Source organism: Xiphophorus maculatus, chromosome 11, assembly GCF_002775205.1.
Source record: "Xiphophorus maculatus strain JP 163 A chromosome 11, X_maculatus-5.0-male, whole genome shotgun sequence".
Lineage (NCBI taxonomy): Eukaryota > Metazoa > Chordata > Actinopteri > Cyprinodontiformes > Poeciliidae > Xiphophorus > Xiphophorus maculatus.
This window is the reverse complement of record NC_036453.1, coordinates 6,235,227-6,257,769: the sequence shown is the minus strand read 5'-3', so window position 1 is coordinate 6,257,769 and position 22,543 is coordinate 6,235,227. Positions and strand designations below refer to the sequence as shown.

At 35.3% G+C, this 22,543-nt stretch overlaps 1 protein-coding gene and 1 long non-coding RNA gene across 2 annotated transcripts in view; one reads left to right on the top strand and one right to left on the bottom strand.

Moving 5' to 3' along the window:
• Positions 1-4,697: 4,697 nt before the first annotated feature.
• Positions 4,698-22,543, bottom strand: part of LOC102221233 (gamma-aminobutyric acid receptor subunit beta-2-like) — a 41,617-nt gene continuing 23,771 nt past the window's right edge. Inside the window, exons 5-10 of the mRNA XM_005808769.3 lie at positions 18,531-18,613; positions 13,810-13,947; positions 12,322-12,474; positions 10,433-10,677; positions 9,658-9,798; positions 4,698-9,413 (exon numbers count right to left, since the gene is read on the bottom strand). Coding sequence (XP_005808826.2) covers positions 9,066-9,413; positions 9,658-9,798; positions 10,433-10,677; positions 12,322-12,474; positions 13,810-13,947; positions 18,531-18,613 — 1,108 coding nt within the window. The 3' untranslated portion in view covers positions 4,698-9,065. The remainder of the gene's footprint in view (positions 9,414-9,657; positions 9,799-10,432; positions 10,678-12,321; positions 12,475-13,809; positions 13,948-18,530; positions 18,614-22,543) is intronic.
• Positions 10,515-22,274, top strand: LOC111610108. Its single transcript, XR_002753494.1, has 3 exons — positions 10,515-10,585; positions 21,054-21,125; positions 21,557-22,274. It is a non-coding gene; the product is annotated as an uncharacterized LOC111610108 (long non-coding RNA).

Here is a 22,543-nt window from a genome sequence, read left to right as displayed (position 1 = left end):
ACAGGAATGTTTATTTTTTGCCATTGGCTACATTTAGTTTCTCTGACTATCACGCTTTCCTCCCACACTGTGACAAGATATATTTTAAGTTAATTAACAATTGTAAGTTGACTGTGTAAAATGTGCTGTTGTTTTTTTCCCTTCCAATGACCTTCTGATGGACTTGGCAAACACGCCTCTGGCCAAAACCACCCAAACTGTCAGTTCCACAAACTCACCGGCTATGAGTGGGCAAAATTGATTTCTGTGTCCTGAGTTTAAAATTAAACACTAAACAGACATTTGGTCTGGGCTGTAGTGAAAATAAAACACTTGTTCTCAGTTTTCTCAGTTTTTTTTCTATCTTCCAAAAATCTTTGGAATTGTTTTGACAATCTTTAGAAATTGACAAAAAATATGGCTTAGTGTAATGTTTCCTGCTCATTTAATTTTACTAATCAGGACTTTCTTTCTTTTTTCTTAATGTGCTTTTGTGAGTCCCTTTACTTCAATAGGAATGACCTATTCATATGAATTAAAGCATTTTTACCGTGTTTTGAGCTCCATACGTCTGCCAGTACTGATAGTTTTTGTAAAATATTGCTGAATTAGCATTTACACGAAAATGTCCAAATTTGTACTAAAGCATAAAGATGGAACTCCAGTAAGGCTGTTTTAAACTGGTTTGTTGCAGAAATGTGCACTTGATTGATCTTCAAGATGGTCATTCAGGCTAAAATCTCAAGATTTATTTTTTAAATATCAGAGGTGCCCACTCAAGTCTCTTTGGAAAATACTGAACATTAAAAATCACATGGAAAATCGACATGATCAGGAGTTGGTAATTCGACGTCTTGAACCGTTTTGGTGTTTCATTGCTGGAACCATGGATTATGCTCTCTATCAGAAATCTCTCAAGTAGGATGCCTGACCAACAGTTTGTGCTGTTGGTGTCAAAACTAATTTGGAAGCTGCATGTTGGATGTACTCAGATTGTCTTCATTTGATATTCAAAGCAGAAACTGAGTGAGTGTTTCATGCAGTCGTGCTGCATGTGTTCTTCCCCTTAGTTTTGTTGCTCCTGAGTGCCTGCACTTTAAACAGGCACAGCTTGTTCCACTCTGAACCCTCAGGAGCAGAGTAAAAAGCCTGGTATGGAACTAGTCTCAGTGCCACAGGGCCACATGGGACAGCTTGTGTGTTGCAGGTATTGGTTACTTTGCTGGCAGCTGGTGTGCTGCAGTTTACTGTGGCCTCGGCTTGTTTGTCCCCTTGGTGCAGGGTGAGTTTGGGGACCTATTCATGAAGGGTTGAATGTTGCTTTGAGCTGGTTGTGGTCTTTTTATTTTTTGGGTTGTTCTAACTTATGGTTAAGCTGTGGGGTTAACCCTGCGTGGCAGGAACCACTGTTATCTAGGAAGATCTAACGTCATTACACCAATAAGTACCATCAATGTTTATCCATCGATTGAGGATTTTATGTAAGGCTTGCCACTGTTGGTGGGAACAATTTCTATAGTCACAGAAGGTTTGCCTACAGAAGCCCTTTTTAAACTTTTGTAGTAATTATCTTAACTTAATGTTATTTGTGGTAGATCAAATGAGAAAAATAAAATTACACAAACATACTTTGCCTTCAAAGAGAGGTTTGAAGTGTGCAGTAACACAATGTAAAACATAGACAGTAAGACATACGCAAGTGTAAAATAAGGAAAAACACATAATAGTAGCCATTGGCATCAATGGATACATTTCTTGCCATTTTTAAATCTGTGATTCTTTCTAAAACTCAGGCTTGGACTTTAGCAAGTAAAGCAGAGGTTCATTTTTCATTCATTTCTATGACCTAATCCTTACCCTAACCATAACCACTACATGCCTAATCATAATCTAAACTCAATACATACTTTAGTCCTAAACCTAACCCTATCCCAAAACAACACTTCTTATGGGGCCTGGGCTTTGGGCCCCATAAGGAGCAGTGGGTCCTCAAAACATAGTATTTGTTAGAAAAATGGGCCTTACAAGACCAGAAATTCTGAAACACACACACAAGCAAATGTGTGCATAAATTGGTGCTAGCTGACAGTATCTTCTCTCTAATCAGAACTTAATTACTGTGCTAGCAGCGTCACATTAACATATATTTCTCCCAATTAACTAGGGACACTCACTCAGGAAAGGAGAGGAAGTGACAAAGAAATCAGACATTTCTTGAAGTCTAATGAGCCAAGAAATGAATTGACAAAGCACATGTGAAGCTTTAATCTGTCAGCCTTATTCTGCCTCACTAACAGAAATGGATCAGGTCAGCTTTACAAATTTGGTGGGATAGACAATGGCAAACAAAAATAGATGCTAATTAATCTAATATTTATTAGATTAATCTGTTTTTGATTTGGTCTGATCATACAGTATAGCCAATTCAAATCAGAATCGGGCTGAAAAAACTAAAAGCAATGAGCCAGAGGAGGCCCAAAGGAGAATTAAGGAACCCTTTAACATTCAACATCAAATCCATCTTTGTATAAATATGTTAGATAGATTTGAACCAACCAATACAGAAATCACAAGACTCTTTGAATGTTTGACTTCCCAGGAGGCAAGAGTACAATGACTACATAATGGATAATGCAAGGTACTAATGACAAACAGTTCAAAGCTTTCTGTTAATATACCGTGTCTGCATTTGTGCCCAATATAGAATAGAATAAAATAGAATTCAACTTTATTGTCATTCCACTGTCACAAGTACAAGCAACGAGATGTAGTTTACATCTATCCAGAAGTGCTCTACGAGATATAAATATTTATTTACAGATGTACAAGACTATGTATGTATGGACTATAAGGGGTTATAGCAAAGAGATATAGATATTGTGTATAAATATAAATATGGGAGCTATATGCACAGATTATACAGAATATACAAGAATGTTAGGGAATGGATCATATATGTATACAATATGGCACAAATGCAGGACCTGCACATAGACGGGGAATGAGCTTATGTTGTGAATGCTGAAGGTATTATAATGTGAAAAGTTAATTTTCCAAAAGTCAAATGTCATGCTGGCCAAAGCCAGACTGTTTGGAAATGTAAGGTTAGAAGACAGTTGATGATTAGCAGACAAGTAAGACATAAAACGATAATGAACAAAAATTCTTTCCAACTGGACACAAGGAATGTGATCCTCTACATTACCCAGAAAGTGAACATCTTTTAACTATGCAACATGCTGTGAAAAGGTATTTGCTCCCAGATGGTTGTCATGCAGCATATCCCAAGTGCATTTGAGCTTAAGGTCACATACTGATGGCCGGTTCCTCCTGGAGCAGAATTCACTTCAGAGTTGAGTCCTAATCTGACAGTGCTGTAGTGCAATAAATATATATGTCTTGACAAATATGATTCATGTAAGAGGGGAAAACATTTCAAAATAGCACGCTCACAAAATAACAGCTAGTCTCATCACAAAAATATTGATTGAAATTCTGCAATATTTGTCACGTTTTGTATTCCAGTTACACATCATCTGTGATTCATGCGTTACAACAGTAGTCGTATATGATATCATTGGCTGGACAAACACTGCTCTCCTCTGTCAGTGTAATGTGAAACTAAAGCCACAGGGTGATGACAAAAATGCAGAGCTGTGGGTAAAGGATGAAAAGAAACATTTTGTATTAGGCTCTCATGTCTTTGTTGGAATGCCAGGCCTGCCTACAGTTCTGTGTCATGACTCATGTCTTGCTATCCAGAGACACTAAAGCTCTATTCCTACACACAGTGGTATTGTTTCAAAACTTAGCCTTAGACTGCTTGCTTTAAAGTCTAAGCTAATTTGGATAGATTTTTGTTCCCTGCATTTTTTAATTGGCTACTAAAATTGAAACCATATTTCTATAAACATCACATATGAGGACACATTTTCTTTCTATGTCTGAAGTTAAATCAAACATAACTTCTCTTGTTTTAGGTTCAGAATTACTAGAATAATTTCTAAATGCCAGAAAACTTAGCCAAAACATTTTCAGAGATTTCTTTTTTTTTTTAATTCAGAAGTTTGGTTGGTGTCATGGATAACTGTCTTTTAAACTGTATGACCTGGGTCAAACCTTCTGGGTCTCCTTCCATAAGATTTTCACAAAACCTTGCTGGAGTTCTGACCCATTCCTCCAGACTGAACTAGCCTAATGCTGTAATGTTTGTAGGCTGCCACCACTCACAATGTCTTCATAGGATTGAGATGAGGCCTTTGTGATGGCCAGTTCTGGATTGGCCATCGCTGTTCCACGGGCCGCGTCGCGTCCGCTTTACAGCAGACGTACAGCATCTGGCTTTTCCTGGTCCACAATTATGATGCATGTCTCACTTCAACTATGTAAAAGGCAGATAAAATTTGACATGACCTTTTTGACTTTTTGAAAAAAAAAAAGAATCCAAATTAGAATCACATACAGAAGTGGCACAGAAAAGGAAAAGATCGGAATTGGGTTGTTCTGACTGAGGTGAAAGGCTGGAAGTAGATCACTTGTCACATTAAAAAGTGGGTTTGGGTTGCATTTGCCTGCTATGTGAATGTAGCTGAAGTAAATGCTGCTGGACCCAAACAACATCATCTCTTTTTATAAGCTAGATACACATAAATGTAACCCATGGCCATACTAGAGCAGCACGGAGCATAAATTCATAATAAAAAATCACTCACATTCAGAACTTTATACAATATTTATTAACAATGTAGTAAATTCCATTGTTTTTATAATAAAGACAAAAAATGACTTTTTACAGGGCATATCTTCAAAAAGGGAAGAGCTCTTGGTTTCAGGGCAGAGGGTGTCAAGAAGGTGAATGGGGGCTGAAGCAGTTTGGCAGGAGGTCCAGGGTAGCAGGAGGCTAAGGCTTCTTCTGTGAGTGTGTGCAAACATACACCATTTCTGAGATGTGTCATGCAGGCGTTTACAGTATTGCCCTTTTATGCTCCAGAGGACATAACTCTGCAAAAACCTTCCAATTCCAAAACCTTCTAGCTAATGCACAACAAAAAAAAAGTGAACTTCAAGCCATTTGTGATCTTGTAGTTGTGAATTTTGCACAATTATGAAAGGATTTGATTCTAATAAATATCCTAACATTTTCTGCCCAATAGGGCAATGTAATCTTTCTCAATATTATAAATATGAAAATTTGATTATTTTTTTACATAGAATATAGAAGTATAAAAATATATGAAACAAAATAACAAAAAATCAGTGTGAGTTACACACATATATTTTTACCAGTGTGCTTTAAAACACATGTACCTGGAAAACATTCACTCCTAGCACGCTCACATTGAAATACACCACATCAAACCATGTACAGTAGTATTCTGATTATTACAAAGCTCTAACTATAGCTGAGGTGGACTTAGTATGTAAAAGACACTTCAAAATATGTTACAATGGCTAGATTGTGTGTTTAGTGGAACAAAGGTACAATTCTGCTTAAGCTAACTGTGTATAATGAACACAGAAAGCAACAAAACATCAGAAACAAAATCACAAAGCCCCTCTCTCTTCAGAACAACAAATACATTTATTAAACAAATCTTTATATGGTCAGTAACAGATGGCTGCGATTTTGTTGGCTTTTTAGGTCAACATTAGAAAGGCCAGCACAAAATAATAATATTAAAACAAAACTCATCTGCTAGTTACGTTTTGAACAAGTTTTCTATTGCTTCTTTTTGCATATGCTGTCTGTAAGGAGTTGGTGTTTGCTGTTGGAAAGTGAAATGTGCTTCGTGTGGGACGGCAACTCATTTAATTTTGACCTAGAATTCAGTTTTCTAGGTTTTGGTTGTTTAGGGGCAACAGAAGATGGGGCTCCTCCAGGGCAAGAACTGCGACTGGTATTAGTTGAAATTGTGTTTTTTGAAAGCTGAATTGTGGCCTGATGAAGAGTATCAGTTAAAATCTTGTTTTAGTAAATCATGTGCTGTAGAACTTGCTTTACTTTTGCTGATAGTCAGTAAATCCATGGTGCAAAAGCATGAGCTACATTCATGAATACAACTTTACACTTTGGTTAAAAACAACGTGGACTTTCATAAACAAAGTAGAAGTGACTCCACAGCTGACTATTTACATTGTTTCACATCACCCTCTGTTTTTGCTTTACATAGCAGAAGAAAAAAAAATGGAAGTGCTGCTTTAATTTCCTAATTTTGTGTATGTACAGCAATATGTTCCAAATCAAGACCAGTGATCTTTCCTGATATATACACTGTTGTAGTTTTTTTAGTAATTTTCTTCTGATTGCATTGTTTATGTCTTTCTACATTGTTCACTTACATCTTCCACACTTGGAATTAGTGCAAAAAAATATCTTCCCTCAGTTCTTCATATTCATTTACGTTTTAATAACTTTTGCATTCATTTAAAGATATTTTTATATAAATTTCTATCTCTTTGTGTATTCATTTTGAAGTTGAACCACTTATTTTCAGTTTCTCTTGTTGTTTTTTGTTTTCATTTTCTGTTTTTGTTTAGGCCACTTTGTCATAACCTGGCCATTTCCTTCTTGCACAATTCCGCTTGACTCTAATCTTTCCTTTCTTAAGCTGTCAGTGCTCCATCTGGGCTTTCTCTTATTGGATCCTCTGGTACAATTTCAAATGGGCCAATCAGTAAACATAAGGAGAAGTTGTGAATGATGTCAATTTAAAAAAAATATTGATTTTCTGACGTGATATATTTTGGTGACATAGCTTTTGTGAAAAAGGGTAATCTGACACGTGGGCATCAGAATAAGGCTGTTTTTTTCATAGGAAGTAGCATGTTTTGTGTTCAGCTGTGCGTTCTGGCTTGGTGTTGGGGAGAAGAGAACATTGGAAACTGCACTCTGGCTCAGTTGTTTGTTACAAATAGTGTTTTTGTTAGGTGAAAACTAGCATGTGGCAATGTGGTAAAGAGAAACCAATGCACAAACATTTACTGATCATGAGTGGAAGAGGAATATGAGCAGCAATAGTATGGTTGAATTGTGAGAGTTAACTTGAGTGGAGAGCACTAAAAATAACTTGGTTTTCTGAAATCAATGGCGTTAGCTACTGTAATCCTTCTGAGTTCTTCTGACTGGGCATGCTGAGATCACAAAAAGCCTGATGCACAAGTTAAAGTACGTAAACTTGACCGTATGGCACATGGTAGAATGCTCTGCATGGCGCATCCCTTAGATATTCTTGTTCCACCTGAATTGTTGCTGATTTTTTTACTTTTGGAAGTTTTTATCACAAGTTGCCTTTTACCATTGTGGTGAATTACAGGCACACTGAGTGTAAAACAGAGACCTTTCAAATACATGTAGGGTGCTGGTTTGTTAAGTAATGAAGGTACTGCACTGAACAAATACCTTTTTAATTCTTCACTTTATGAACCTAAGTTGGAATTGAAGACTTCGCCATCACAGCTCTCGTTTTGGATGACTATTGTGATATGCATTGATGTCTGAGTTTGGCATTATGTTTTCACATAATTCTCAATTTTAAACTTGGTGGATATAGCATCATAAAATACAAGCCCCAAAAACACCTGGGAGGAAAAAATCCATTGTAAATCCCTGACATTAAAAGTATTGACCTAAAGGTGTTCAGGTATTCGCAACTACTCCATATTCTAGAGTAACATGTTAATGCCAATACAATGAAGCTTTGAACAATTTTTTTAACTTAATAGTTTGTCACAAATTTAATGTCGTTTAGATCTTAAGAGTTCATAATTTATAAATCTTAGAGCTGAAGTTATGCACAAAGTACCTAAGATCTAAGTATATTTTGCAAGCAATTTAATTCCTAATAAATTTTGACAACAAAAATAAAGTAATGATAATTAAGTTTGTCTCAAGATGAGGCCCAAAAGCACCAAGTGCAAGGAGTGTGGTTAAGTCTCTTGGCTTGTAAACAATCTAAAATAAAAGCATACTTGTAACTGTGCACTCCAAATCTTAGAATCATAGTGTGTGTGATAAACTTGTTTAATTGCAATGAGCCTTTTCTTGATTTGGAAAAAATATTAAATCTACAACAATCAGAAAAAATGTTTGCAGAAGCTAATAATCAGTAAACCTATACAAAGCTATTGAAGTAGTGCCATAAAAAAGGAAATGTAAAATGTTGTACTCTTGCATTCTTTTTTTTTTAAATGAACCATGGGGCCTTTTTTATTTAAGTATGTGCTTTTAACAAAAAAAAAGGTAATCAGGAACAGAATTGTGATATGTTTTTTTTGCCATTCTTGTTCTCCAGTCTGTCTGGATTTTGATACATTGAACCAAACTAGAGGTTTTGAATGGTTTAGTCGTAGTAGTTATATCCTATTTTTTATTTGTTGAAATCGACAAGCATATTAAGGATATTTGTACACATTGTTGATATTATTTGTAAATTTACAGAAGAGGATGATAAGCTGACAAAGATGTCAGGAAAATACAGTTTTGTAGTGCTATCAATGTATTACATTAGAAAAAGTTTTAAAAATCACAATGTTAGAAAAATGTTAACTTTATATCATACAATATATTTTCATTCTTTAGCATTTTTACAGTTTTTTTTCAGCAAGTTCATGCAATTAGATCAGTGATAGCCTATAGTCTTTGACATGATTATTGTGAGATAACCCTGTAGGCTTTAAGTTAGTTTCATCATTTTTAAGCAGTCTCAGTGAAAGTAAACATTTTTGAAATGGTTTTTTTATAAGTTTATGTCTAGCATTGTTGATGATGTGTACTTCAAATCAAAATTGACTTAGTGGTTAAAAACAAACAGATTGAGAGATGTTAAGATATTCAATAAAAAGAAAACACTTAACAGTATAAACAAATGTTCAGGAACAGGCACCTTATAAGTATGTAATCTCTTTTCCATAAGGTTTTCGTGTGGTAGCCAGCAAAGATTGTGCTTTCAGAAATCATGGATCCAGTCCTGAATACGGCAATTCCATCTAGCTTTACAAGAGAACATAAATATGAAGTCACTCAAATACAAACGTTAAATTCTTATTTACCTTTGATGTGCTTGATTTCACTCATGTCCTGTTTCTCTTTAATTTACATAGTAGAGCCAGTAAACAATGTTAAAGAAGGAAAATACAGTTGGGAAGATCATTCGTGACCATTTGTCGATAGAGTTTACATCAGTCAAGTCCGGGATGGTGATTTTTAACTGAGAGGCCCGCCTCCGAAGTCTGCTTTTCTTTTGAGTCATGTGGCGCTCCAGTGCATTTCGCCCAAAGTTGTGCCTTGTCAGCCCTGATTTGCGATATTGCAGATTTGAGCTGTCATATGTTAACATGGTATTTCGCGGGTCATTGAGACCCAGAGCCAGCTCTGTAACACCCATGTCATTCTTGATATCCAGAGTGCCCAAGAGGATGTTTTCATGTGTATCCATCTGTCAACAGAAGAGTTGCAAATATATCACTGAACAGTTAAAAAAAAAATCTATTTTGTAAATGAAAATGTAAATTTCAATACCTTTTCACTTTCCTGTGTTGGTATTATTTACTCAGTAAGTTAACAAACTGCATAAGGTTCAGATGTACTTAATGTTATATATGAATACTGTTTGTATTGGGGTGGGCATGTTAGTCAATATTGTGTATGCTATGAATGTATAGAAACAGATTTTGCAGTACCTTGTTTTTTTGATCTCCAAGCCCAATTGCTGCGTCATCCATGAAGATTGGCTCCCACATTGAATCGTGACCAGCAAGGTCTCTTTGTTTCATTCTTGCGTACAGAGTATCATCTCTGCCAACCACGTTTCCCACCAGCCACTGCAGACAAGTAGCAAAGAAAACTTTAAGAAAACATGAGGAAATTTAATATCTGAATGATAGTGGAACATTTGTGGGAAAAAACCAAAAAAAAACAATTGATTTGGTATGAAACTATGCCCTACATTTTTTAAATTATGTAAGCACTGTGTTTTCAGTGCCACATTTAACTCCAAAAAAAGGCTACACTACACGGTTTCACTTGACTGGAACAGCTCATATTTCCTTAAGAGATAATAATAGACAATTATAGCAATTACCATCTTAGCTCACTGTGCAAACAGGTCCAAATCAAATCAGCCATAGAAGCAAACTTGGTTCATATTATGTTCAAATCAATCCACTTACCACAAATGAATCTTTTACAATTTTTTTAAATTCATGTGAGGAGGAGGTAATGTGTGTAACCTTAAACTGGACACCAGAACAGATGAAGTGTTACAGGAAATACACCTCACACCGCCTGTGAAGCTTTGAGAGGGAAGTGTCGGGGTTTGTCAGGATGTGTCACAGAGTGTATAAAGAAAACATGAAGACATCTACTGTATATATAAAAAATAAAGCTGAAATTGATCTGGACACTGCAACATGCCAAATACATAAAACACATCAATAAATCTTAGTAAGCTTTTACCTTATTTGAATCCATCCTCATCTTTTCATTGTTTGCTGTTGCTGTCTTCTCAGCAGCCTTTTTCTGACGCTGAGGACCCTGGCCAAAGAAGATGTAGTTCACCAGAGCATACTCCAGCAGAGCCAGGAAGACAAACACAAAGCAGCCCATGAGGTACATGTCTATGGCCTTGACATAAGGAATTTTGGGAAGGGTTTCTCTCAGGTGGGTGTTAATGGTTGTCATGGTGAGCACCGTGGTAATACCTGGTAAAGAAGAATAATTTCACAGCATGAAGGACATAAATCACTACATAGAACTACCCATGAGAAGAACAACAGAAATATACAACTCTTTGTAAGATTAAATCAACTCACTCACTCAAATGTGTCCTATGGACACCAAAGAAGGTAACAATTTCTGAGTCATTAAAGCTGCCAACATCAATAACACGCTAGGCATTTTAATACTCTTTGAGCGACAAGATACAGCACTCAAACCTGAAGTAGTGCAGCCATTTTAAATTTATGTCAACTTTAATTGTGTTTACTTGTCAAGAGCTTCTAGTGTTTGATAAGCCAACTTTTATATATAGCCATTTCTTTGAATATTCTCATTTTTAGTGTCCTGATTTACAATAGTGTTAGTATTCAGTAAACACAGTTGCATAATCTGACAGTTTTCTTTCAGATCCAACCTTTGATAAAATACACAGTGGCTGAAATGTTTCCCTAATTTACACTTGACATTTTCACTTCATGGAGGAACGTTTAATTTGTAATAAATAACTTCATGTTTCCTTAGAATATAAATATTATGGGATACAGGAGGAAGTTTCTCTTGATCCCTCTTAAAAGCTCTTACACCATATCTGGTGTAAGAGCAATCAGTGAAATGTTTAGCACAATTACAACTTTGACAAACAAGGTTGGAGAAGCGTCCACAATTACCTTGCATCTACATAAAGTAAGCAGGATGGTAAGAGACTCATTGAAATCTTGGAAACAATGATGTTTTTGCACACATCTTTACCAGGGCTGCTAATCATTGTGGAGTGTGCTTTGTAAATAACATTAGAAGCCTAATCCTGAAGCTTAGCTTTACTTTTCCAGAGCAAACAGAAACATAGGTTTAGAGCACATGAAACACCATGAAATCCTCTCAGAGACAACAGCTTTTAAAAAACAAACAAAAATAAGCTAATTTCTATTTAGTCACAGAAAACATGTTTTTTTTTTTTTTTTACTATACCACTGTCACAGCGTTGACCTGTGTTTAAAAAGGATTGAAGCAATGTCCCACACAGTTTTTGTAAAGGCTTAACAACACTAACAAAGGATGTTTGGACACATCAACCATGTGATTCAGCTTTTACATGTCCACTTTAATGCCCCTAAATCAGGTCAGAGTTAAGTGGTTCCTAAATCCAGTGTGGAAAAGAGCATGACTGAATATTTCCCACCACTGTTGACCTGCCTCCATTACAGAGCATTACCTTTTGTTTTTGTTTTTTTGTTTTTTCATCCCACGCATGCCTTCCCACAGGATCACTAAATGCGGCACAGTCAATCAGTGAAATTGCCCTATAGGCTAAACTGGGGATTGAGGCTGAAGCTAGCTTGATGGAGTTTTGTGATTAAAAAAAAAATGAAGCTTCTGATTAATGCAAAATCTGAAACAATCTGAAAAGCCTATGCTGGTTTTACAAACCAGAGGAGTTAAAGATGTAAGGAGACTTAAAGTTGCTGAATTTACTGCAAATGTGAATATCGGAGTTCCTAAAAGTCCATCTGGTATGATGGATACTACAGGAAAATGTTTACCATCATAAATTTGTGCTTCATAACATGCAACAATTAGGAAGCTTAACACAAGCTAATGTTAATCAAACATTTACTGTTTGTGCTCACCTAGAGCCACCCTGGCTGCAGAGGCATCGTAGTTGATCCAGAAAGAGACCCAGGACAGAATAGTGATAAGTATAGAAGGCATGTATGTTTGCAAGATGAAATATCCAATATTCCTCTTTAGCTTGAAACTCAGGGAAAGACGTGGATAAGAACCTGGTCAGATGAGAAAAGAGGGAAATGATAAAAAAAAAATCAGAATACTATAACATGTGTAATTTTCATTTCTAAATGCTTTAGCTTGGAACGACTCTTTTCATGCTAACTGCAGAAGCAAGCAGTTTCTCATTCTCTAAACAAACCATGTGACATAGTAATTTAAAGAATCACATCACATGAGATGACAATGCCAGAATTTGTCAGGGTCAGATCCTGAAAAATTGGTTCAATGAGCATCGGCCATCATTTGGTCTGAATCAAGTGTTACAACACATTGTATGCGTTTATTTAAACAGTGCCACAGATAAAAGTGTGCACAGTTCATGAACGTTGTGTTAAAATGTGCAGTCATCCAAGCATACTTTTGACCTGCCGTGAAAATGTGACAGTAATGGAAACTTTTTTTAAGAAACAATAAAAAACTACAAATAACCAAAAGTCACTTCACTAGGCTGAAAGAGCACGACTCCATTAGGTATCAAGCTCTGGCGGTTCTGTGGTGGTGCCGGGGTTAAGCACCACCCACATGTGGAGGCCTGAGTCGTCGACTAAGGCCTCCACTGCTGTCGCAGGTTCGATTCCCAGCCTGGTGACCTTTGCCACATGTCTTCCCCCATCTCTCCATACCCACTTACCTGTCAATTCACTCTTAAATAAAGGCCACTACAGCCAATAAAACCTAAAAAAATGTAACAAGCTCAATGTTTACTTTTTTACGATTTTAATCTTTTGTTGTTTAAATCTGAGTGATGAAATTGAACCACATTTAGCCTCACACATTAATACAACACATTTGCTCGGTTTTTGTCACGTGTAGATATAAAATTTGTTCATTATGGAAGTCATTCATTCCTGAGGCCCCAGGTGTATTTTGATGGTCTACATTGTTCATTCTGCACTTACAGAGAGGTTATTAAAAGGCTTTCAGAAATTGAAAATTCTGCAAACAAAACAAACTTTCAGTCTCTGTATTCTTTTAATGTCACTACATAGTTACACAGTGCAATATCTACACCTCTACTCTATATTCAAAAAACCCATTGTCCTCAGTAAATGCTAAACTGCAAAGCAAATTCATAAATATGCTAAAAGTGGAAGATGAATTATTGTATCTGATTTTTGTGTGTGTGTTTTCCATCAATGCTAAATAAATATGTTGTATTTTTCTTTATTTCCCACCATGTTGCTGCAGCCAGAGGTACAGTATGTTGCATTGGCATGACTATTTCAATCCCAGACATTACTGCAAGCTTCTTATCAAGATTGTAGCTAATAGCATAAACATTTACTTTTATAATGGTTTATAATGTGATGTACGCACATGAAAATTACCTGTGGAGAAGACAACATTCTTGGAGATAAGTTTATGATCCACAATGGAGAACTGGGGCAGTTCAATCTTGTCCACCCCTGTCACAGCGTTATTTCCTCCTCGCCAGTAGAATTCAATGTCATCAGTGGTGTAACCATCTGGTACAGAGGACAAACATCGACAAATGTTTTCATAAATAAATATTACCTACCTTTTACCTGTGCAGGTATTTAAATGGCTAAAACGTGAGCAACTTTTAACATTTTTAATTATGTTAAGAGGAGAATATTTGGTAATGGGGCCACTGAAATTAGAGATGTTGCTGAATGAATAAGACAATGTTAGCTGTTTCAGTGAAGGGAGTAAGAGAGTCATAAATTGAATAAAACTGATTTATTTATCTTATTAAGAGCAAGTAATAACTTTGTGTCAGGTATAAAAATATGAATTAAAATACGTTTCGTATGGTAGAAAAATATCAGTTGTTCATGACGAAATGATACATAGTGCATTATATGACCTATAAGAATTTGCTCAGTGCATCTGAACTTTGTGAAGAATAACAATACCAATACTAAGTGCTACCTTTTGAAGAGTCTTATAAACTGTTTATATTGTTGCATTTACCAATATTTATGCAATTTTTGTGAAGTCAGTGTTTGTCACTTTGGCAAAGTAGGTGATTTTAATGTCACACTACCATGCGTCATAATTACCTAATTCAGTCTGTTGCTGTTGTAATACATAGGAAGAGCTGGATAGAATTTTAGAAAGTGTTTTGTCATATCAAGATAGCATTCTGGGTTTAAAGCTTATGTTTAAGTACTTTATATGATTAATCTTTTATTAGTAATTGCATGATCATTATTCTTTAAGGTTCTAGTACTGATGGGGGTCCGGTGAATTTGTTTTTAACTACAGCAGCAGTTGTACTTTTTTGTCTATGAATAGTAGTTATTCAAAGATATCTTTTATTAATTCAATGTTTTTTCCTCACTCTTTCCCTTATAAATAGTTTAATACAAAAGTCATTAATAGAAGCCAAACAAAATGGTCCATAATTTGAAAGAAGTCAAATAGACACATTAAGTCCGTCTGTTGTTGCATGGGTACAACATTTGCACAGAGCAAAATAAATAAAATTGTTCATGATAACGTCAAATGGAATAAAAATATGATACTAAAGCTATTTAACTGGGACTCTACCGAATCTGACTCCAGGCTCTTTTCTTTTTCAGAGTTATGAAATAATGTCACAGTTGATTCGTTTCAGTAAGAGAAAAGGATTTTGGAGGAAGATAAAAAAAAAAGAAAAGATTTTGATCTGCCTTAGGGTTAACAATATTAAATAAAGCTTTTGCTATTATTTTTATTAACAACAAACAAAAAAAAAAATACTTTTTTTTATTGAAAGGGCTGGCACATGTGATGTTGCACTGGGGCAGGGAAGTCCTGTATGCAAACGGCTCTTTCTACATGCATTTCTGGGAAAATGACTGCTAAAGTTAATTAGTTACTCTGGAGACAACTATTCTTAGTCACTTACCTCAGTTAGCTAAGGTTAACTAATTAACTTTGTTAAATAACACTAGCTCCACTGCACACCTACATGGACAAATTAGTATAAACACAAAAATAGATGCTGTTTTTTTAAACTAAAATTGTGGACTTCACTAGAGCTGTTATCTCAAAACTTTGAAATACCTCTCCTCAGAGAGATGACTCTCTCACAAAGTATTATCCATGTAAGTTGTACATAATCTCATCACATTAGTTAGATGTGTGGTTATAATCCCAGTTTTCATATTTTACCAAAGGACAATGCTTCAAAAACATAAAGCAATTCAACAACCTTCTCCTCATCCTCTGCAGTGAGTGAGGATGACCTAATTCACTCCCAAATGTTCCTCAAATGAATTTCATTAAGTTCAAAGTGACTGTAATGTCATTCCTAGTCTAGTAATTAAAAATGATTTTGCAGTATGCTGCAAACTGCTCATCATTGTGTCTGAACACGGAGGAATCATTCGGTGGTAGAAAAAAATAAATACGCCATGTAACCTGAGTGTGAAAACCATTAACACCCCACAGGATGTCTGCAGTTTCTAGAAATAGTTTGAGCTCAACCAGCAGATGTGAAATAGAAAGGAAAGATGAATCCATCTATATGATGTGGATTGCTGGAGCAGATGATATGGCTGCTATTTTGAAGAAATGCTGTTACAAAATATTAGTTTCTCTGTAAGTTTACAGAATCTAAAAGAGAAATGAACAGCCATGTTCTTTTACCTCCTCTCTCCATGTTATTTCTGTTGTAGCATGTATGAGAGCAAACACCGAGTCCTGAAGGTTTGTCTTTGTTTTGCTCTTTGTGTTTTTCAGCCACTGAAAAAGCATTTTAACCTGCTAATCAGTAGGAAACATATTTCTGTGTAATATCCATATAAAAGGCTCTATGATGCAAAATTCTGCTTCTGAATGTGTTGAATATACTGGATTATGTTAACCCTATTCATATCCGACTGCTGGTATAATTTGTCTTTACTTTGTTTCCCATTTACTTTTCTCTGATTCAATTCAATAACTACAGTCATACTCAAACTGCATCATTGAGTAAATGTATATGACATTCCCACAACTTGGATATGCCAAACTTCCTCAGCATGTGGAAATAAATTTCTAGAATTTTCAAACACAAATCACAACAGCTATTGCTGGAGTCCAAACTGTTTTCTTGTCAACAACAAAAGACTGTTGAATATTAATGCTGAAGAACACAAGCATTTTGTAATTTGAATAGAAAAATAAATCAGTTATACAGATAAATTTCTGATCATGAAAAACAGTAACGGTAAGAACAACGTTCCTGGGAGTGTATGTGACCAGTTACTGTCAGGTTGAAATAAATTAAAAAGTACATGTGTTCATGCAAATTGTGCCCTTGGTATAGCATACAATCTTCTCTACACCACTCTGTGTGTTGAATGAATTTATACATATGAAGTAAAAACAGTTCAGATTTTTGCTTTGAACAATTGGAGAAGTAAAAATCTAATCAGAAAAAAATGGGTAAAAGAGCTGAGTTCAAGCAAACTGTTCATGGTATTATGTTTAACACAGCAAAGTTACAAAAGCAATAATTAATGGCCATCATGATGGATAAATGAAACAGTTAATTATGCATCTGTACATGTATAAACAGAGAAAGTATCAAAGTAGGACAACAGAAACAGTAAGAACCGAGAAAATGCAAATTTTGAATTTATTGGCGAGAGCAGGATGTAAATCAACCTTCCAACAAATGACTGAACACAGTGAAGGCAGTATAACATATGAAACCTCACAGAATAGTTGATTTCCTTCAGATATTATTACAATGTGTTTCCCAAAGCCCCACTGCTGAGATTAAACAAGTGCAAAGTGTGTGCGTGTGTGTGCGTGTGTGTGTGTGCGTGTGTGTGTGTGTGTTTTGATCTTTTTAGTCTTTAGTGTTTCTTTTTTATCTTTGGGGGACATTGCCTTTTCATACAATGATCTGTCTTGACATTGCAGCAAAAGTGTGTAACAGCATTTATATTATTTGGCTAGAAAAAGATTAATCCTGACATGAACTTAGGTGTTAGATTCATTCTTGACACCCATTAAAACATTTTTGCAGCCAATTCACACCCTGAAGATAGCCAGCATAGTCCATAGGGGCAACTTTGTTGCCCACACCTTGATCACCTGCTGTGTAACGTTTCATTTGTAACCATTCAGTGTCTCTCTCTCTCTCTCTCTTCCTCTGAGTTGCTTACTGACAGCCAAAGGTATGTTCAAATAAATAGCTTTAAGTGCATCCCACACAGCACACAACTTAGTATGTGAAAATCCGATTTAAACAAAAATTAAGCACAAAATCCTTACCATGGTACTAAAATCATTTAGTTTCTTGATTAAAAGATTGGAAGGGAAACAATAGTGAAGCTTAATCTACTAACCAACACTCCAATGATTTGTTGGACACTTGCTGCTGTTGAATGCATGAATCAATAAATATTATATTATAGAAGTGCTGGCATGTTCACATTTTCAGTGAAGAACATTGCGTCAGAAGTTGACAACTGTACACACATTTTGAAGATATCTAATATTTTATGCATATATGTTCTTGCAGTCCCAGCATTTCAAGTAGAGTCTCAAATTTCAAATTATCCAAAATAGATGGTGGCAAAAAACAGTGTTTGATGTAAAAAGTATGTTCGTTCTCGATGAGCTCAGCCTTCAGTTCGTACCTGGAGTATCTGGCTTATGTGCATTAGCATTCAAGTCAGCAAAGGAGTCTGCATATTCCCAGCAAATTGCTTGGAACATAATGGCAGTAGCTCTTAGGTTGTTGCTACTCATCACATATTTTATTGTCCTGCTTATGAGTGCAACAGGGAAAAAATTCAATCTGGGTTAAATTCCATGTCAAGTGACTCAGATTTTCCCATACGTTGTAATCTGATGTTGGTTAATCTAAAACTAGTTAAAAATCTATTGCACATTACTAGAATTAATTGACTCAATATATTACACTAAGAGAACAATACTTGGCAGTAACCTTACACAAAAAATTTATTTTTAAGACTGAGTTAAACTACGCTGTCATCCTGTATAATACCAAAATAAATCTTCCCAATCAGTCTCAGTTTATAAGCCTCATGAGGTTTGATTAAAATCTTTGTTGCTAGTTAACAAAACAGACGTTTTTACTTACAACTCTCTATTTCCAGTGTGCAGTTTTGCTCATCTAGTGGATACCTTCTTAGGTCCATCATACAAGCAGCTGTGGTCGTAATTCTGAAAAGTGAAACAGAAGAGAGAGAATAAACTTAATGAGTTATACTGTAGATAGCTCATGAAGTTGAGACAACTGTAAATACATTTCCATAAAGAAGAAAACTGTAAATCCTTGGTGCCCTTTATGGTGAAATTCACAAAATTGCAAAAGCATGTAAAAAGCTGCTTTCTAGAACCAAATAAAAACCATTTTCATTAAATGAAATTACAAAACAATCACACAATATTAACTGGGCATGAGCTTGGAGGTTAGAGAGTTTTAGGAAATTGCCTTGTGATGCAGCCAGTAAAGACCATATTTAAAAATCTGCTATGTGGTTTCTCAATAAAATTGCAATTTATGCTTATCTGATTTACATGCTGTTAGTTTTCATTCATTCAGGCAAGAGTTGTATTTCAAACAACTTATGATTACCATGTGGTATTCAAATGAATATGTATTTTTAAAAGAAAAACATTACAGGTACATTCTTCTGAGCTCTGGTGGTGGTGGTAGGGACTCCACCAGGGATAAGAGGTTCACAGCTGATCTCTCTGTCCCAGTTTACAGGATAATCCTGTGGGTCCTCTGTTTGCCCCCTTCTGAGATGTGAGCAACAGCAGGGATCAAACTCTGCAGGATTGCTGTAAGCCAGAAATATCAGTGATAGTGATTTAGCCTGACAACTGCCTGCCGTAAAAATAAGATGGCTCAAAAACAATACAGGGCTGTGAAGATTATTGTTTAATTGAATTTCCATTTATAATGAGACATTTAGTGATGAGCAATAACATTTGGTCTGTGAATTGTTACTTGTTGCTACATTTTTACACAGTTGTAATGCCAAATAAGTGATTGATTCTTCTCTACAGTTTTTGTTAATCCATTTAAAGCTTTTTTAAATGTTTTACTTAATTACTAACGCATTTTTGTTGAATAAACTACAGCCACAATTCAAAAGTACACCTTATCTAGTTACATATTTGTCTTATAACCTAAAGGTTTTAAATGTTTTTTGATAAATATTGTATTGACAAAATCAATTGCTGATCTTGTAAATTTAAAAATAGCAATTGGTCAATAATGACATTGAACGTAACTTTTTAAGCTTCTTTTTTATAAACAATAACAAATGAATAATATTCTGTTTCATATTACACATGTCTGGGATTTTTGACTCTCCCAGCTGCATGATATAAGAAAGTTGTGTGTTTTGGAAGTTTAAATGGATTTTCTTTTTATTCCCTCTTGTCGCCTGATTTTGTCAGCATTTACCTCCATGCAGTGGATTTGCTGGTAGGAATGGGCTTCAAAGTGTTTGGCCGAGGAGTAATTTGCTGGTTACTTCCAGACAACTTTCTGATTTCTGTCTCAAGAGGAAGCCAGTGGTGTAGAACTCAGTACAATAGCTTCAGGTAGAGTTTGGAGAAAACTAACTGAATGTTTGAGTGAAGCATTGTTTCTTGCTGTGAATCTGAGAGTCCCTGGATGGTCAAAATTCCTCCCTACTATTATCTTCCTTTCAAGCTTGCTCTTTCAATTAAGTGGCACACAGCAAGATTCCTCCTTTGACATGCTCCTTTATGGCTTGGGAGTAGGTTAAAAAGAATTAGAATCATATCAACATATCCACAATCCTAGAGTCACATGCAATGAACCAGATTATGGGCAAATATTCAGCTTATGGATGTATCAAATGTACGACTGATAATATGTGACTATATATTTTAGAGGGCAAAAAATACATTTGGTCCCCGATACAAGGTATATAACATCAAATATCCCTGTCTTTGAGAAAAGTGGGAATCACTTTAAAATATATTTATAACCATCTTTTTTGTGTTTTGTTGTTTATTTTTTAACTTGATATTTTGTCTTTTAGTTTTTATACTTGCTGTAACATCAATTGACCATTTGGAACATGAATAAATATGAATCTGATTCTGAATTCTTAGTTGTTAAAATGCTACAAAAATATTGAAAATGCTGTTCAGTTTTAATAAAATAGTAAAAATTTTAATCTTATACTCTTTTAGAGAATTTCTTTTTAGTGTTAATATATCCACATTAAACTTAAGTCTAAAGATATGTTTCAACTTTGATGCACTAAACGTTTTTACATCTGCTTGAGAACATAAACCACTTAAGACCTAAATTATTTGTTTGAATAAAACTAATATGGTTACTCCCTGATTTACCACAAGTATCTGTAGGAGATATCAGTGATTTCAATTCTGTTATGGTTAAAGTCCACAAAAAATATGAACTGTGGATGAGTTTAAACTGATATAACTGAATTACAATGTAGAATTTCAACCACTTTAAAACATTTAACACTCTCCAACCAATAAACTTTATCCAAGCGTACATGGTAAAAAAATTAGTCCCGCTTCCCTACTGGTATTACTTTCTGGGCCAATCGTTTTTTGCTTCTTTTTTTCTCTTTTATAATCTTTGTAGGTGTAGCGGAAATGGAGAGAATAATATTGGACCCCGGAGGACTACCTTGGTGCCTGGAAAAGGTTTCTGCAGGTGAAACACTTATAAAGTAATTCATATTTTAAACTAAAAGGTGCAATCCAAATCCATTTAGTCCTTTGGTTTAACCCCATGTAAATCTTTGGAGCTGCTGTCAATCATAGTTAGTGGCTAACATTTAGTCAAATGCTGTTAGCTATGATTGTTGTTTAACTTTTCTACTGAGTACAAAAATATGTATATAAACTTACTAAATAGTTTTAAATTGAATTTATGATAGTTAGATTGTCAAATAGGTAAGTAATAATATTACCAGTAATGTTATCAGTGTGTGATATTATCTTAACTATGCAGATTCATGACTTGGTTATAACATGGGATTAAAGAAGTGAAAGAAAAGAGCAAATCAGAAAGTGCAACACTTTGAAAGAGACTGTGAAATTGCTTTCCCTTTTTTTCTGTATACTGAAATGTTCTTTTCATAGATGACATTTACTGTGTAGGATCTGAAGACTTCATTACCATGGCAATTCCATTCAAAAACGCACTATTTGCCGACTACCAGTGATGCATCATTTGATATTTAAGGTAATGACAGCATTCAGGGCGCAGTCAGCCCCCACTGCCAGCTGCTTCCCACCCACAGCCTATCATGAAAACATAAGGGTGGTGGATCTTAGGGAAAATATTGCTGTTTGACATTTTTACTGCAAAAGGCTAATTAGTTGATCTCTGATTATTGCATTTTTAAATCCTTAATAGTCAATAAAGCTGTGGAATTTAGATGTCTTGCTGTTGCCTCTGCATGTTCCCCCGTTTTGCCATGATAAACAGCTCAGCAAGTGACTTTATGTAATCCTATACCCAATATGTCTATTCAGGAAAAACATCATGTTCAGAAACACAAGTCATACACTTTGTAACACACACATGCAGACTAACACCAGGTTGGACCTATTTTTGCTTTCAGAACTATTTTCCTTGTGGGGATGCTGCTAATACAGATGGAATGATTTTAATCGTTTAATAAAAGCCCTACAAACATGTTAGTTCCCATTTAGAATTCTGAATTTCCTTGGTGTGTTAATTATGAATCCTGGTATTTATGTATTTTTGATGCATAACAGTTGACAAGGTGGCACTGAATTTTATCAACTTGGATGAGATTTAACCTTCATTCCAAAATTTCTAAATAAATCTAACTTGTTGTCCAGTGAGATTTATAGCCTACATGTTTTTTCCTCTTCATGTTGCGTGTTTTTGACTACTGCCACTTATACTTCGGAATGAGTTTTAGAAAAGCACTGTCACTTTTGTCTTAGGTAGCGCATGTTTTATGCACAGCTTTCATACTTAACTTCTTCACTTTTAAATCGTGTGACTGTGTCCTTGGCTTCCTTGCACTAATGTTCTTTCCTTTGTTTTTTTTAACATCTTTCTAACTTTCAGACATTGGAATTACTATAACCATT